This window comes from Pristis pectinata, chromosome 9 (assembly GCF_009764475.1).
Source record: "Pristis pectinata isolate sPriPec2 chromosome 9, sPriPec2.1.pri, whole genome shotgun sequence".
NCBI lineage: Eukaryota > Metazoa > Chordata > Chondrichthyes > Rhinopristiformes > Pristidae > Pristis > Pristis pectinata.
Window position 1 is genome coordinate 5,975,042 of NC_067413.1, and position 17,771 is coordinate 5,992,812.

The 17,771-nt window shown below is 42.8% G+C and overlaps 1 protein-coding gene across 2 annotated transcripts in view; it reads right to left on the reverse strand.

The window, feature by feature from the left end:
• trappc8 (trafficking protein particle complex subunit 8) overlaps nucleotides 1-17,771 on the reverse strand; it is a 118,735-nt gene that overhangs the window by 19,674 nt on the left and 81,290 nt on the right. For both annotated transcript variants that reach the window (XM_052023044.1, XM_052023045.1), the window contains 3 exons: nucleotides 15,999-16,441; nucleotides 6,718-6,868; nucleotides 5,215-5,311 (listed from right to left, as the gene is read on the reverse strand). In XM_052023044.1, coding sequence (XP_051879004.1) covers nucleotides 5,215-5,311; nucleotides 6,718-6,868; nucleotides 15,999-16,441 — 691 coding nt within the window. The remainder of the gene's footprint in view (nucleotides 1-5,214; nucleotides 5,312-6,717; nucleotides 6,869-15,998; nucleotides 16,442-17,771) is intronic.

Consider the following 17,771-nt stretch of genomic DNA (forward strand, 5'->3'; position numbering starts at 1 on the left):
ATAGGCTGTATACCTACACACTTAGAGTACTGTGTCCAGTTCTGGTCACCTCATTACAGGAAGGATGTGGAAGCGTTGGAAAGGGTGCAGAGGAGATTTACGAGGATGCTGCCTGGTTTAGAGAGTATGCATTATGAATAGAGACTAAGGGAGCTAGGGCTTTACTCTTTGGAGAGAAGGAGGATGAGAGGAGACATGATAGAGGTGTACAAAGTATTAAGAGGAATAGATGGAGTGGACAGCTAGCGCCTCTTTCCCAGGACACCAGTGCTCAATACAAGAGGGCATGGCTTTAAAGTAATGGGTGGGAAGTTCAAGGAAGATATCAGAGGAAGGTTTTTTTTACCCAGAGAGTGGTTGGGGCACGGAATGCGCTGTCTGGGGCGGTGGTGGAGGCAGGTACATTGGTCAAATTCAAGAGATTACTAGATAAGCACATGGAGGAATTTAAAATAGAGGGACATGTGGGAGGAAGGGGTTAGATAGTCTTAGGCGAGGTTTAAAGGTCGGCACAACATTGTGGGCCAGGGGGCCTGTATTGTGCTGTGCTATGTTCTATGTATGGTTTTCCCCAGCTATAGCATGGCAGGAGTAATAAAACCTGTTACTGATGAACATTTACCAACACCTCTACCAACAACACGGAAAATTAAAACCTACATAGTTTTGTCCCTCGCAGCTCTGCAAGCGTGTAATTCTCGGGAGTCAGATTACACCTCTGATGTCATTATCTTTTCTGTATGGTCATATGGGAGAGGATAGGTTACAGGGAAATTAGTGGGGTGGGGGAAGAATGGGACTGCCCTGAGTTGGGTTAAATGATCCCCTCCTATATAATGAGAAAATATTAAAAAATATACCAAAGGTGTTATGTTAACAATTAATTGGTGATCTAACTTGCAATCCTATTTGCAAATTTCAGGATTAAAACATTCAATTTTGTGATAGAATAATTAAATACAACTTAAAATCCTGCATGCATTCCAATGCGCATTAAATCATTTTGTATGTCCTCTACTTTTACCATGAAGTATAGAGACGGGGCACAGGCCCATTGGCCCATCATGTCTATGCTGACCGAGTACCCATTTATATGAATCCCATTTTACCTACATAGCCTTCTTTGCCTTGGCAATTCAAGTACTTGTATTAGCTACTTCTTGGACATTGAGACAGTGCCTGCAATCACCATTCCCTCTAGCAGTCATCTGAGATTCCAACCATCCTCTGGGTTAAAAAAATTCCTCAGATCCCTTCTAAACCTCCTACTCCATGCCCCAAACCCTATGCCTTCTAATTACAGAAACTTCTATGCAGAGAAATTTCCTATGTCCCATACTTCCTTATAGCAGAGGAGGCCATTAAGCCCATCAAGTCTATGCCAGCTCACAGAGCAATCCCATTCCCTCAAATTTTTCCTGGAACTTGCTCTCTGCACATTCTCATCAATTCCATCATTCACCTTCACGAAAGGCAACTTACAGCAGCCAATTAATATACCAACCCGCATGTCTTTGGGAGGTGGGAGGAAATGGGAGCACCCGAGGGAAATCACGCGGTCACAGGGAGAATGTGCAAACTCCACACAGACAGCAGCTCAGGTCAGGATTGAACAGGGATCACTGGAACAGAGGCAGCAGCTCAACAAGCAGCACCACTGTGCCACCCGTCTACATCCCTCAATTGTGTACACCAACAGGTTCTGCCTCAGCCATCTCCACTTCAAGAAAAACAAACCCAGCCTATCCAGTCTCTCCTCATAATTAAAATCCTTCGTCCCAGGCAACATCCTGGTGAAGTCCTCTGCACCCTCTCCAGCGAAATGACATCCCTCCGAGAGAATGGCTACCAGAACCGTACACAGAACTCCAGCTCTGGCCTAACCAATGTTCTACCATAACCTCCCTGCTCTTATATTCTGTGCCAAGGCTAACAAAGGCAAGTACCCCATATGCCTTCATCACCACCTTATCTCTGTGCTGCCACATTCAGAGAACCTTGGACTTGTATGCAGAGGTCCCTCTGTTCCTTTGTACTCTCCGGGGCTCCACTATTCATTACGAATGTCCTATTCTTATTGGTTCTGCCAAAGTGCATCAATTTATACTTATCAGGGTTAAATTCCATCCGTCATTTCTCTGCCCATCTTACCAACTGATCCACTTCATCCTGAAGCCTCCGACTATCCTATTCACTTTTAATAACACCAATTGAGGATTGACTAAACCAGTTACCGATTAACATTTACCAAGTAAATGCTCTCAGAGCAGTCCCATTCTCCCCCAACTAATTTCCCTGCAATTTATTCTCTCCCACTTGCCCATATACAAAAGAGATCACGATGTCAGAGGTGTAATCTGACTCGAGGATTGCAGGTTTAGAGACAAAACTATGAAGGTTTCACTTCCTATGTTGGTGGAGGTGTTGGTAAATGTTCAGTGACTGGGTTAGTTAATCCTCAGTAATATCTGTAAACTTACCAACCATACCTCCGACATTCATATTCGAATTGTTAATGAATACAACAAACAGCAAGCATCCCAGCAGCAATCCCTGTGCTAAGGGTCACAGGCTACCAATCACAAAATTAACCCTCCACCATCAGCCTCTCTCTCAATAGCAAGCCAGTTTTAAACCCACTTTCCCTGGATTCCATGGGCTCCAACCTTTTGGACCAGCTTTCCATGTAGGATCTTGGCAAAGTCCTACTGAAATCCATGGAGTTTACATCAATGCACACTGCCCTTGCAAATGCATCGTTACCTCTAAGAAATTTCAATCCAGTTGGTGAGACAGGACCTACATCTAAGTCATGCTCTCTGATTAATCCCTGTCCTTTGAAGTGTGGATTGATCCGGTCCATCAGCATTTTCTCCATTAACTTTGCTACCACTGACATTAGACTCCCAGGCCTGTCATTTCCTGCCTTATCCCCACTTTTTCTTCAATAAAAGGGGACCATATTTGCTATCCTCCAATCATCTAGCACCTTGCCTGTGGCCAGAGAACACAAGAAAATAGGAGTATTTCAAGCCTGTCCCACCATATAATACGATCATGGCTGATCTGTGTTGGCCTCAACTCTTCTGAGCTATTCTCCACACCCTTCTATTCCTCGATCTGTCAAATATTTATCCACCTCCACTTTAAATACTTCAAACGATCCAGCTTCCACCACCCACCAGGGCGAGAAGAAATTTCTACCTATCTCAGTTTTATCCTGGTTATGTCCCTTTGTTACTTTTTTTTTAAGGGGACCAAAACTGTACACCGTATTCCAAGTGTGGCCTCAACAACACTGTGTACAATTAAAACAAAACCACCCAATTTTTAAACTCCAATTTTGCAACAAAAGCCAAAATGCAATTTGCCTTCTTAACTACTTGTAGGACCTGTCTGCTAGCTTTGTGACCCATGCACTAGAACACCAAGATCCCTCTGTGCTTCACTCACTTGCAGTCTCTCTCTATTTACATAATCTGCCTTTTGGTCTCTGTTACCAAAATGCACGAGCTCACATGTCCCCACATTAAATTCCATTTGCAAGTCTTTTGCCCACTTTATCTATATCCCAGTGCAGAATCATAACAGCCTTATCACACAATATCCTTATTCTACCACTTATTGTTGTATCAGCAGCAAATTTGGAAACCTTGCACACCTTTCCTTCCTCTAGTTCATTAATGTAAATAGAGAACAATTGCAGACCCAAAACTAATTTCTGTGGTACTCCACTAGTTACCCCTTCCCAGTCTGAAAAGGACCCATTTTATTCCAACTCTATTTTCTGCACAGCAGTGTAGCAGTTAGCGTAACACTATTACAGTGCCAGTGACCCGGGTTCGTTTCCAGCCACTGTCTGTAAGGAGTTTGTACGTTCTCCCCATGTCTGCGTGGGTTTCCTCCGGGTGCTCCAGTTTCCTCCCACATTCTAAAGTCGTACGGGTTAGGAAGATGTGGGCATGCTACGTTGGCACCAGAAGCGTGGCGAAACTTGCGGGCTGCCCCCAGAACACACTACGCAAAAGACGCATTTCACTGTGTTTCGATGTACATGTGACTAATAAAGATATCTTATTTTCAATCCATGCTAACAGTTCCCCCAATAACCTGAGCTCTGAATTGGTGCACCAGCCCCTTATGTGGCACTTCATCGAATGTCTTTTGGAAATCTAAATACACTACGTCTACAGGTTCCCCTCTACCAACTGTGCTACATCCTCAAATGAGGAAATTTGTCTAACGTGATTTGCCTTTCATAAAACCATGACGACTAGGTTTAATTATACAGGCTACTCCCACATTACAGGTGAGGGGGTTGTGTTCCTAGACAAGTACCCCATCATAATTTTCTGCTACGTGAAGCCTGTCATCGCACAAGCATCAATTTGAAAATAAATACATTTATATTTACTTTCTTCCACATCTAAATTCTGAGGGAGCAAATCTTATTCCACAAAATTTTTGATAGTGATTTGTGAATTCTGTAAGGATGAATTTCTGTTATTTGAATGGTTGTAATGTTGGGGTTACTTATGTCCAGCTTTCCTAAATGATCAGCCATTTCCTCTTTGAATATTGACTCTAACATGTTGCCAAGACTTCAAAATCTGTCAGGGTACCAGCAATCTCTTCCCCACCCACCCTTACTTCCCATAACAGCCTGGGAGAAATCTAATCAGGCCCTGGGGATTTATGCTCCCCACGTTCCCATCAGTTCTACCAGATGAAGGGTCTCGACCCAAAATCTGCATTGTCCATTTCCCCCCACACACACTGCCTGACCTGCTGAGTTCCTCCAGAAGTTTGTTTTTTGCTCCAGATTCCAACATCTGCAGTCTGCGTCTCAATTCTACCATTCGCCTGCACCAGGGACAATTTAGTGGCCAATTAACGCACTGACCCGCATATCTATGGCATGTGGGAGAACACTGGGGCACTCCAAGGAAACCCACACCGTCATACCAAATTTGCAAACCCCACACCAGAGATCAGAACTGAACTCAAACCGTGACACCACAGCTTCATTGCTAGAATAATACAATAATTTGGAATTGGTTTATTATTGTCACATGTACTGAGGTACAGTGAAAAACTTGTCTTGCGTACTGTTCATACAGATCAAATTACATTAGAATTACATAGCATTACAATTACTTAGAATTACATAACATTAAAATAAAACAAGTAGAAAAGCAAGCAAAAATCACAAACCTTTATCTTCAGTAGGATTTATACACTTCTGTAGTTTCCAATGTTCGCTACAACTCGACACCTGAATTATGTGGAATTCCCTTACACCTGCTTCACTCTGAAAGATCAAACCCCAATGTTAATATGATACCTACATTGCTTTTAAAATAAATGCCAGTTGTTCAGGCTTTGATACACAGATTTTTTAGAACCAGAGGTATATTTTCTATTTACTTACTTTTCTCCCTTTTGGGATTATTTCCCCAGAATTTCTCCCAGTAGGAGGTCCCCACAATTGGCCTATATGCAGTTCTCCCATTAGAATACACTCTTAAACTGATCAGTTTAAGACTGCTCCCTAATATTTTCGCAATGTGTATACTGATTAAGTTCTGAACATCTTGCATCCAAATACCATTTCTCTTACATTTTTGCAGTCTAGATTAAGCTGCAAGCTTGGCATTTGGTCTCTCCCAAAAGATTAAAGCATCAATATGTGATCATACAACCATAATTATGTTTAAAACTCATGTTTGATGACAGAATTTAATGGATTTGCAGGAGAAATATTCATGAACAGTTCCTCTCCTTCCACTTCTTCATCTGTTTAAAGCTCATTTTTGTGGTATGCTTAGACTGAAGCCATTTTGTTTTTAAAAGAATGAGACATTCCATCGCACTTAGGGCAAGGAAAATGCCCTTGGTCTGCTGTTTCGTTTGTGGTGTGATGCAAGAGATGAGGAGCAATGTCACACCATAAAATCCAAGCACCACACAAGATTATCAAGTTTAAACCAAGGATGAATCTGACTAATTTGCCTGTATCTTAATTCCCAACTCTACTTCTCCAGGTGACAACATATCCTCTGTTCCTCACAAGTACGTTAATCAAATTGTAATAAATAAAAATGAAGGCAAATGCACTTTTTTTTTACAAAGGTGAATATAGCACACAAATTATAGGTCAATGCCAATATTCATTCTTCCCATAAGCTTCCTCCCACCGTAGTTCATCTCACCCCATTATTACTACAATTTTCTCTTCCTTTCCCCTTCATCTGTTTATCTCAGCGTCTTGTAAAAACATTCATGCTATTCGCCCCAGTTATTTCACGTAACACAGATTTCATCATTTTACACAGAATATAGGGTTCATATACACATATGTGTAATATATGAATATGGAATATATGCATCAACTGAACAGCCATTTTCAGCAGGCAAACAATATTTTAAGGATTTTTTTTTAAAAACAGTGTTTATGAAGCTTGATTAAACATCACTGATGGAATTGCTACAAATCCTGAGCATAATGGAATTCAAATCAGAGGTGAGCTTATTGGGATCTTAAACAAAAGACGGCACAACAGGAAATAGGGCTTTAATTCTTGCTTTGGAAGGCAGCTTATTCTGATATTGGTTTTTCTAGCATCCATGAAAACTACAAATAACAAATTAACCAAATTTCTTCAATCCATTTACAGTTAATTTCAATATTTCAGCGCACATTTAAAAACAACTCACTGTATTAATATTGGCCACATCCAGAAACACTAGGAGATTATCAATGTCGCTCTTTGCTTCAGCATCCAGGGCATTACTTCTGCATGCCGTGGCCCTCACACTCAGAGAACGGCTTGTGCATATTATCGCTGTGTGTCTTAGCACTCGGTGGCTGTGAGCAGAAAGGCAGAAGTTTCACAATGAAATTTAATTTGAAGATGCATTGTACACAACACATTTGCCCTTTGGGATAAGTCAGTGTGTGGCACACTGCACTGAAACAGGCCACTCAGTACAAATGATCTCTACAATTATTTATTTCACCTCTCCATTGCCCTCCATTATTTATCAACCTAACATTCTTCTGAAAAGTTTGCCTGGGGTAATCAGCTCCATTCCTCCGATGTGGAGAAATCAACGTGCCAATTCTACATTCAGTCATCCAGTAATCCTTTAAAATTAATTCTGCAATTATTTCCAACTGCACAGATACAACCATCAGAGACTGCTACTCAACAAAAAAAAACTAGATATTTTGATTTAGAACACTTTGTTCCCTCCATAGCTTCACACCCACCATCTCCTTATCTAAAATCAACCAGCTCTTTCCTTCTCTCTATGGCATGCCTCAAACCTCTGACGAAGGTCAAAACTGCTTGATCATGCTCCTTAATCTGTCTGGAACATTTTCTATGACAAACAAGTTTTGTTTTGGAGCTTTGCACTCATTACTTCACGCACTGAAACTGCCACATTCAAGAGCTTAGGAGGAATGAGACCCTGGAGGCAGAGTGCCATTTTGCAAGTCTGCAGTTTTGACCGTAGCTTAGCAGTAGACCAGGCAGAAAAAGTGGTCAGTCAGCATTCCAGTGCAAATAAGGACAAGGAAGCAGCTGATTGACTGAAGTTTGCATTAGAAAGAACAGGAAGCTGAGCTTTCTTGGTTTCAGACTGGCAGTGTACAATCAAAAGTATGTCCAATATAATTAAGCTTTCTGAAGTACATTTTCTCGATTTGGCCCATTTCCTGCTCTGTTACAATTCACGTGCCCTCAAAACACCTTTATTAAAGCACCACACACAGGGGGTCCAACACACATATACTCCTCTCCATAAACAAGGATATCCAAAAGACCTTGCTGGCCTACACCCGCTGCTCATTAAGCAATGGCTCAATTGCCTAATCTCGAAAACCACCCTCCTCTCCATGGACTCTGATCATGTTGGCTGTTTTACCAAGGCAGCAAGTGTAGACAAAGACCCCTCCCACCCCAGACATTTTCTCTTCTCCCCCCTCCAATCAGGCAGAAAAACTATGAAAGCACATACCACCAGGCTTAAGGACAGTTTCTATCCTGCTGTTATTAGACTCTTGAACGGACCTCTGGTATGATAATAGAGACTCTTGACCTCACCATCCAGGACATGCCCTCTTCTCGATACCACCATTGGGGAGGAGGTACAAGAGCCTGCAGACCCACACTCAATGTTTCAGGAACACTTTCTTCCCCTACATAATCAGATTTCTGAACGGTCAATGAACAAGACCTTTTTTTGCATTATTTCATTTGTAATGTAATTTTTATGTCTTTGCATTGTACTGCTGCCACAAATAACAAATTTTATACCATACAAGTCAGTGATAATAAACCTGATTCTGATAATTACCTGGTCATGACCTTGCATCTTATTGTCTACCTGCACCCTCTCTGTAACTATAACACTATATTCTACATTGTGTTATTGCTTTTCCCTTGTACTACCTCAAAGAAGTGAAGTGATGAAATGTTCTGTCTGGATGGCATGCAAAACAAAGTTTTCCCACTGTACCTTGGTACATGTGACAATAATAAAACAATTACCAATTTTGAAATTCTCATCCTTGCTTTCAAATCCATGTTCTCACAGCTCCCTTCCTCTAATCATCTCTAACTCTACAATCATTCTTCAATTAAGTATTCCCAATATTATTAACCACTCCATCACTGGCAGCTGTGCCTTCAGGTGTCAAGGCTCCAAGCTCGGAATTGCCTCCCCAAACCCCTCAAACTCTCTTAAGACGCTGTTTTAAAACCTAAACTCTCCAAGTTAGCTTTTAGTCAGCTGGCTCAGCGTCAATTTTTTTTGTCTGTTAGTTCTCCTGCAACCTTAAAGGTGCTGTGCTGGGCATTAAATCTGGTAGAAGGTTGAGAATCACTGAATTACTTTTGCTGGACAGAAATGCAACGCATGGTACAATATTGCATGCTCAATTTCTCAGGGCGGGGTGGGGCGGGGCAGGGCAGTGGGGGTGGAAGAGAAAGGGGAGGGAATTAAAAATAATTGAATGTGGGACTCTGGCACTTGAATGTCAAAACATTTCCAGATGACTTGCTCATTTACAATGCAAGAGGCCACGATTTGGCCCAACTGGTCCATTCTGGCTCCCAGCAGAGCAAATCCATCTGCCCCTACCCACCCCCACCTCCCCTTACTTTCCTTGCAACCTACGAGGGCAAGTTGTTCAACTCCCCTTTCATTCTTTTATCATTTACCTCCGCCAAGCAGGAATTTACAGTGGCCAATTAACCTCCCAGCATGTCCTTTGGATTCTCTTGCCTCTACAGGATTGGATATCACAATATTTTTACTGACTTCTGGACAATAACCAAGGAAGCTTCAGCCAATATTTCCCCATGTTCCACATACGCACAAGACTCATACCGGGGAAAGTGAAGAACTGCAAACAGGAAAGACAGGTTATCAATAATTTCAAATAACCAACCTTTCCAGTTTGTCAGAACTGGCTTGTTCTAATCCATCTGTAACAATGACTCATTTCTCTTCCACAAATGCCAAATACTTCCAACATTGGTTCACCCCAGATAGCTAGCAGCTGCTGTATTCAGCACATTTTTTCTCCAAACTGCTTTCATTCATCTGTTCACATTCCTACAGTCAGATCAAATTTGATTAACAGGTATTCATCCTCCTTTCAAAAAGGAGGAACTAATAGTATATGTGTCACCCAAACAACTGTGGTCCCCACCCTATCACAGATGTAAGATATCTTTATTAGTCACATGTACATCGAAACACAGTGAAATGCAGCTTTTGTGTAGATTGTTCTGCCGGCAGCCCGCAAGTGTCCCCACGCTTCCGGCGCCAACATAGCACGCCCACAACTTCCCAACCCGTATGTCTATGGAATGTGGGAGGAAACCCACACAGACACACGGAGAGAACGTGCAAACTCCTTACAGATAGTGGCCAGAATTGAACCCGGGTCACTGGCGCTGTAATAGCATTACGCTAACTGCTACGAGACACAGAGTTCTCCCCAAATCCCTGCCTGAGCCCCCCCATTCCACGTTCTCTCTAACCTTCCCCTTCTGCAACATAAAACAAGCTTACTTTCTCACTTTTCCAGATCTACTGGCTCAAAATATTAAGTGTTTCTCTCTCCATGGGTGCTGCCTGACCTGCTGAGTAATTCCAGCACTTTTTTTTTGTTCTCATTTCAGATTTCCAGCATCTGCCTTTTTTTTTTGCTTTTTGATAGTTTAACTGATGCTTTTCAAGTTTGGATAAAACGCAGTCTCTAATGCATCATGATTATATATTATGTCTACATGCAGGCAGCTATTAGGTGGAGCACCAATTTGCTGGAAGAACTCAGCAGGTCGAGCAGCATCTGTGGCAGGGGAAGGAATTGTCGATGCTTCAGGTGGAAATCCTGTATCAAAACTGAGAGTGGAAAGGGGAGAAGGCCAATATAAAGAGAAGGGGAGTGGCGAGAAAGGATTCCAAGCGACTGGTGGACTGAGGAGGGGTGCAAGACGATAGGCAGGTAGTGCCAGGTAGGGTAGGGGAGGTGAGGTGGGTGGAGCTGGGAGACAGTGGCAAGTGAATGAGAGATGGAGGCAGACAGAGGAAAAAAGATGGAGGAAGGTTTGGGGGGGGGCAGAGGGGGTGGGGAAAGAGTGTGAAGATAGGAGACAGCTGCTGGGGGGAGATGAGCAGGAACAAAAAGCGTTAGCAGTGCTGGACTCTGATAAGTTAAGGAGGTGAGAATGGGAACCATTAGGGGAGAGGTGCACAGCAGATGGAACCAGATTAGGGTGGGTGGTGGAAAGAAAGAACAAGAACTGGACCTGTACATGGTGGGTGGATGGAACAAGGAGGGGGACGAAGATGGGAAGACCGGAGAAGGATCAGAAGGGGGGTGGGTGGGGAAGGGGAAGTAAAAAAAAAAGGGGTTACCTAAAATTGGAAAATTTAATATTCATGCCATTGGGTTGTAGACCACCCAGGCAGAATACAAGGTGTCGTTCCTCCAGTTTGCGTTGGATCTCACCCTGGCAGTGGAGAAAGGCCAAGGATGGACAGCTCAGTGTAAGAATGGGGAGTTGAAAAGGTCTGCAACCAGGAGCTTGGGATGGCCATTGCGGACTCCAGCGTAGGTGCTCTGTGAAACAGCCGCCCAGTCTGCACTTGGTCTCACCGATGTAGGAGAGGCCACACCGGGAGCACCAAATGCAGTAGATGAGGTTGGTGGTGGTGCATGTGAACCTTTGCCTCACATTGAAGGGCTGTTTAGATCCCTGGGTGGTGGTGAGGGAGGAAGTGCAAGAACGTGTTACATTTACTGAGAAGTCAGGGGAAAGTGCCAGGAGTCAGGGAGGGATGGGTGTGGAGGGATGAGCAGAGTCAGGGAGGGAGTGGTCCCTGCGGAAGGCGGAAAGAAGTGGGGAGGAGATGATGTGGTGGCTGGTGGTGAGATCTCGTTGTAGCTGGCGAAAATGACACAGGATGATATGCTGGATGCAGAGGCTCACAGGGTGAAAGGGGAGGACTAGGGGAACTCTATCTGTTCTGTCTAGGGGAAGACAGGGTGAGAGCAGAAGTACCAGAAACAGAGGAGATGTGAGATCGAGCTGCATTAACCACAGAGGGAAGCCACACTTCCTGAAACAGGACGACATTTCAGATGTCCTGGAACAGAAAGCCTCATCTTGAGGGCAGACGTGGCGGAGATAGAGAAACTGGGAGAAAGGAATGGCATCTTTACTAGGTGGGGATCAGAGGACGGTGGACAAGCCCAATTAAAACAAGGCAGGTGTGATGAAACACAGGCCACCTGTCTGGCAGAATGCAGCTCAAAATATGTGTTCAAGGACAACACAACCTGCTTGGTTGACACTGAACCTACTCCATTCATTCATGCACTGCACAGTAGCTGAAGTATGCAGTATCTATAAAGTGCACTACTGCAACTCATCAAGGCTTCTTCAATACCACCTGTACTACCTAGGACACATGAGAACGTCACTATCTGCAGAAATACCTCCCAAGTTAGGGCATTCTAACTTGTACATCACCATTCCTTCATCGTCACTGGGTCAGATAGAGTCAGAGTTATACAGCACAGAAACAGGCCCTTCTGCCCAACATGCCCTGCTGACCAAGTTGCCTCCCATTTGCCTGTGTTTGGCTCATATCCCTGTAAACCTTTCCTATCCATGGACCTGTCCAAATGCCTTTTAAATGTTTTAATTTTACCCACCTCTACCACTTCCTCTGGCAGCTCATTCCATATACCCACCACTCTCTATGTGAAAATCTTTCCCCTCTCACTTTAAACCTATGCCTTTGAGTTTTGGCTCCCCTAACCTGGGGAAAAGACTTTGGCTACTCACCCTAGTTATGCCCCTCATGATTTTATACACCTCTACAAGGTCACCCCTAGCCTCCTATGTACCAGGGAAAAAAGTCCCAGCCTCTCCTTTTAACCCAAGCCCTGCAGTCCCAGTAACAGCAAATCATTTTTGCACCCTCTCCAGTTTATTGACATCCTTCCTATAGCAGGGAAACCAGAACTGTACACAGTACTCAAAATGTTGCCTTACCATCATTTTTACTGCTGTAACATGACGGCCCAACTCCTATATTCAATATTCTGACTGAAGGCAAGGTGCCAAACACCTTCTTCACTACCCTGTCTACCTGGTATGGAAACTCTAATGCACAGGAATGCAAGAGGCTAGAGAGTGGGGGACTCAGCCAGTCCCATCACGGGTACAGCTCTCCCCACTATCGAAGACTTCTACAAGAAGCGATGCCTCAGAAAGGCAACATCCATCATCAAGGACCCCCATCATCAGGGCCCCCATCATCAGGGCCATGCTCTCTTCTCGATGCTGCCATCAGGCAGGTGGTACAGGAGCCTGAAGACCCACACCTCAAGGTTCAACGACAGCTTCTTCTCCACTGCCATCAGGTTCTTGAACCAACCTGAAAAACCCTAATTCTACCTTGGACTATATTTTCCTCAACTTGCACTAATGTTATGTTATTCTGTTTATTGTGTCATGAAAGTTGTGTCTAATTTATGTAATTTATGTTTGCAATGTGCTATGCTGCTGTTGCAAAAGGCTAATTTTCATGTCATTTATACCCAGGGTATGTAGGCACAATGTTCATACAGATCAATTCATTACAGTGCATTGAGGTAGTACAAGGTAAAACAATAACAGAATGCAGAATAAAGTGCAAAAGCTACAGAGAAAGTGCAGTGCAGGCAGACAAAGGTGAAAGGCCATAACAAGGTAGATTGTGAGGTCAAGAGTCCATCTTATCATACTAGGGAACCGTTCAATAGTCTGATAATAGCAGGATAGAAGCTGTCTTTGAGCCTGGTGGTTGCTGCTTTTAGGCTTTTGTATCTTCTGCCCAATAGGAGAGGGGAGAAGAGAGAATGTGGGTGGGGTCTTTGATTATGCTGGCTGCTTTACTGAGGCAGCGAGAAGTGTTGGTCTGAAAATGAATATTTTAGTTTTTTTAAACTAACATGTATCTATAGTTTGACTAACAAATGCTCCACTGGTTCTGCAATCAGGGCATGAAAACATTTTTGGGTTATGGAGCTTGTCAGAGCCAAGTGTGGACAGAGTCCATGGAGGAGAGGCTGGTTTCTGTGATGTGCTGAGCTGTGTCCACAACTCTCTGCAGCTTCTTGCGTTCACAGGCAGAGCAGTTGCCATATCAAGCTGTGATGCATCCGGATAGGATGCTTTCTATGATGCATTGATAAAAATTGGTGAACGTCAAAGGGGACAAGCCAAATTTCTAGAGGCGCTGTGAGCTTTCTTGGCCATGGTTGGACCAGGACAGGCTATTGGTGATGTTCACTCCTGGGAACTTGAAGCTCTCAACCCTCCCTACATTGTCACGTACCGCGGTACAGTGAAAAACTTGGTACCTCACCACCTCAGACAGGAGCATGTGCACCGCACCCCCTTCCTGAAGTCAATGACCAGCTCTTTTTGTTTTGCTGACATTGAGGGAAAGGTTGTTGTCCTGACACCATGTTACTAAGCTCTCCATCTCCTTCCTGTACTGACTCGTTATTTGAGATGCAGCCTACTACGGTAGTATAATCTGCAAAGTTGTAGATGGAGTTAGAGCAGAATCTGGCCATGCAGTCATGAGTGTAGAGGGAGTAGAGCAAGGGGCTGAGGATGCAGCCTTGCATGGTACCAGTGTTGAGAACAATTGTGGTGGTGGTGGTGGTGGTGGTGTTGCTGCGTATCCTCACTGATTGAGGTCTGTTGGTCAGGAAGTCAAGGATCCAGTTGCAAAGGGAGGTGTTGAGAGTCCCAGGTCTTGGAGTTTAGAGATGAGCTTGCTTGGAATTATAGTACTGAAGACAAGTTTTTCCACAGTACTGTGGTAAATGACTAATTCCAATGCCTATGACAACAAACACAAACTACCTGTATCGCCACTTTCAAGGAACTATGTACCTACAACCCCCATGTCTCTGATTTACAACACTCCCAAGGGTCCTACCACTTACTGCACAGATCCTGCCCTGGTTTGTTTCTCCAAAATACAACACCTCACATTTACCTGAATGGAAGTCCCAATTTGAAAGGCACTACGGGGTTACTGGCACCACAAAGACTGGAGCAGTTTCAAGGAGGAATCTCTCCAGCACCACCACCTCAAGGAGAATTGGGGGCTAAAACATGAACAGGGGGAGCCGAAAATACTAATAGTTACTGTGTATTAGATAAAAATGGTGAAAATACTCAGCAGCTCAGGCATCCTGCAGACAGGAAAACAATGAACCTGCTCAGTATTCTCAGCATTTTGTTTTTATTTCTGATTTCCAATATGTACAACATTTTGCTTTTTAATTTCAAAGTGTTGGGTCTGAAAAGGAATTTTTTTTAAACTAACATATGTATCTATAGTTTGACTAACAAATGCTCCATTGGTTCTACAATCAGGGCATGAAAACATTTTTGGGTTATGGAGCTTGTCAGAGCCAAGGGCGAACTGAACCAGGATTTCATTTATATCATGAACATGACTAAAGGGAAACTAATCTGTGTCACCAAGTGAATTTGCTTCAGCAATGCAGAAAGCCAAAGAATTTTGTTGCTTGTTGTGCAGATCAGTCATTTTTAGTGTTTTACTGATGGAGCATTTGCTCCAGAATGCTAATTTCACAGATGAAACTATGGGAGTGCTGGTATGCTCATTCAGAACAAGGGTGGAAATGGAGCAGATGCAGGGTCTTGACCCGAAACCCTGACTATCCCTTTGCCCTCACAGATGCTGCCTGACCTGCCGAGTTCTGCCAATTTGTTCTTTTTTGCTCCAGATTACAGCATCTCAAAATTATTTGATACGCACCCACAATCACTATCACTCATATTTATTTCATTTTAAGTTCTTCCAAATGCATGAAGCTCACTCCCTGGCAAAATAAAAGTGCTGGAGACTCTCAGCAAGTCAGGGAGTTAGTTTTATGTTGCAGAGAAGGTTTTTTGGGGGGGGGGGGGGGTGGTGGAGGGGTGGATAGGACAACAGAGTATCTGAGTAAAGGAGAAGGCAGTGTTTTGGTGGGGATAAATTGCACGGGCTCAGAGCAGTGAGAAATAAAACAGACAAAAGCTATGAAAAGGAGGGCAGTCAGACAGCAAGAACACAAAGAAACACAAAATGTTGCAAAATGCAAGGCTGTAGGATCTCTCTCATGTTTAACAGCCGTTGTACACTAATCAAAGGCACACAAAAGATACAAGCTATTGGATCACCCAAAAATAGGAGATGAAAAATTAGTGAGATTCTGATTAGCCCACTGGAAGTTCATCTTTAAAAATGGAAGATATGGACTTTGACACAAGTTTAAAATTGGCTTATACAATCTTCTACATTTCAAATAAAAACTTTGATTTTTAAATTACCAATTCTAACAGATTCACGTGAAATGTGCCTCACCAGCAAAAGAAAATTAAAATGAGAAAACTCACCTCAATTTTGAATGTGGTTTTGTACTTTCATAGTAAAATAAAAAGTTTATTTCATGTACTCCTTCCTCATCAGGTCCACGTAACCACATGGGTAGCTGCACAGAAGCCCCAGGTGATAGTACAGAGTCAGGCAGAGGCACGTCAATCACCCATCGTGGATTTCCAGAGTCCACCCCGAAGTCTGCGGGGGAAACCGATGATGTGATAGCCGAGGATGTGCCTGCACAGTCAGTTATAACAGTCTTGTAGGCACTACAGTTTTCTGAAGCTGTTGGACTTAACGGCGTTAATGCAGCAGTTTTACTCCCAAAGGAAAAGAAGTCTGGGTCCTTGCATACAACTTTCAATCCAGTAAGTGGACACTGGCTTACGTTCACAAACTCCACATAAGTTTTTCTCAATTCACCACAAAGCAATCCAGTGGGGAAGTTAATGAAAAATACCTGCCAGCACAGAAAAAATTCTGTAAGTAAATTTTACACTCCAACATGCACAAATATCACAGCATTTATCAGTTTAATTCAAAATAGGGAACCTATGAAAACGGTAATGCTCTTGTTTAGATGGAAGAAATCAAAAAGTGCTGTCAACAACCCACAGGGAAGTAGTCAGCACATTTGAACTGCTCTGCACTTTTTATTTTTACAATGTATTACATTTTTCTCCCCTTGAATTAAATCTGTCAAACGTTATAGTTTCCCCATAATGTGTGTTATTGCAGGTCAGAGTGAAATTGACAATTCCGTGCCAATGTTCGCCGAGCTACAATTTTTAAAAGATATTTTTCTGCAATATTTTATAGCAGCACGTTGAAAAGAAAGTTTAATGTTCTCTCTTCTACAGTTTATGGCAAGAATAAACCACAACACATCACAATTGCCAGTTTTCAATTGGAGCTGATCAAATTGTGGAGTCAGAGATTTGAAGAGCACAGCACAAATCTATTTTAACCTTTAGAATCCCACTTTTCTAATTCCAATATTGTCCAGTAAAACAAATGACAAAAAGTGTAGTTCAATTTTCAATACGATCATAAAAAAACTGGACAAATAAATAATTGCAACCCTCAAATATTTGCTTAATTTTTTTTTGGAAATGTTGTGACTATTAGATAAATGTATTTATTACTGCTTCATAGTGTCAGCAGTAGTTTCTGCTCCATAGTGTCAGCAGTAGTTTCTGCTCCATTTAACAAACCTGTATCTTTGTGACTCAACTTTTGTTTAGTTAAATCAGATGTTAAAAGACTGGACTTCATCCTTCTGAACACCAAGCCCACACTTTCCCATCTAGACTTTCTTGCAATGAGATCAATGCCGAGTTAATGTTCCTGCTAATTTATAAACCTGTTGTAAATTAATATATGGTATTCCTAGCCTTAAACTTTACAGCAACACTCAATTAGCAACCAGTCTTCATTGAAAGCACTGGGCTGCAGTATGTGAACAATAGGCAGCAGATCCCAACGACCTGATCCCCCAATCAGCCGATGGCCTTCAGTCGCTAATCTCCAAAGTGCTCAAGTTCAAAGGAATTAAAAAAACTAAAAAATAAATTTTACTTAGTATATACATTAAAATAAAGCCACTCAGCTTTTCAATCCAGGATGGCGATTCCATTCGAATGTATGGGGCCGTACTAGCATAAAGCCAAGCCCACCCTGCTTGTCTAATCAGTACATTTGTCTAACCACTGAAGTACATACTTATCTCTTCCAATCAAGACAAGATAATTTTTAACCCCTCAAATCCACATTGTAGATCCTACCTCAAC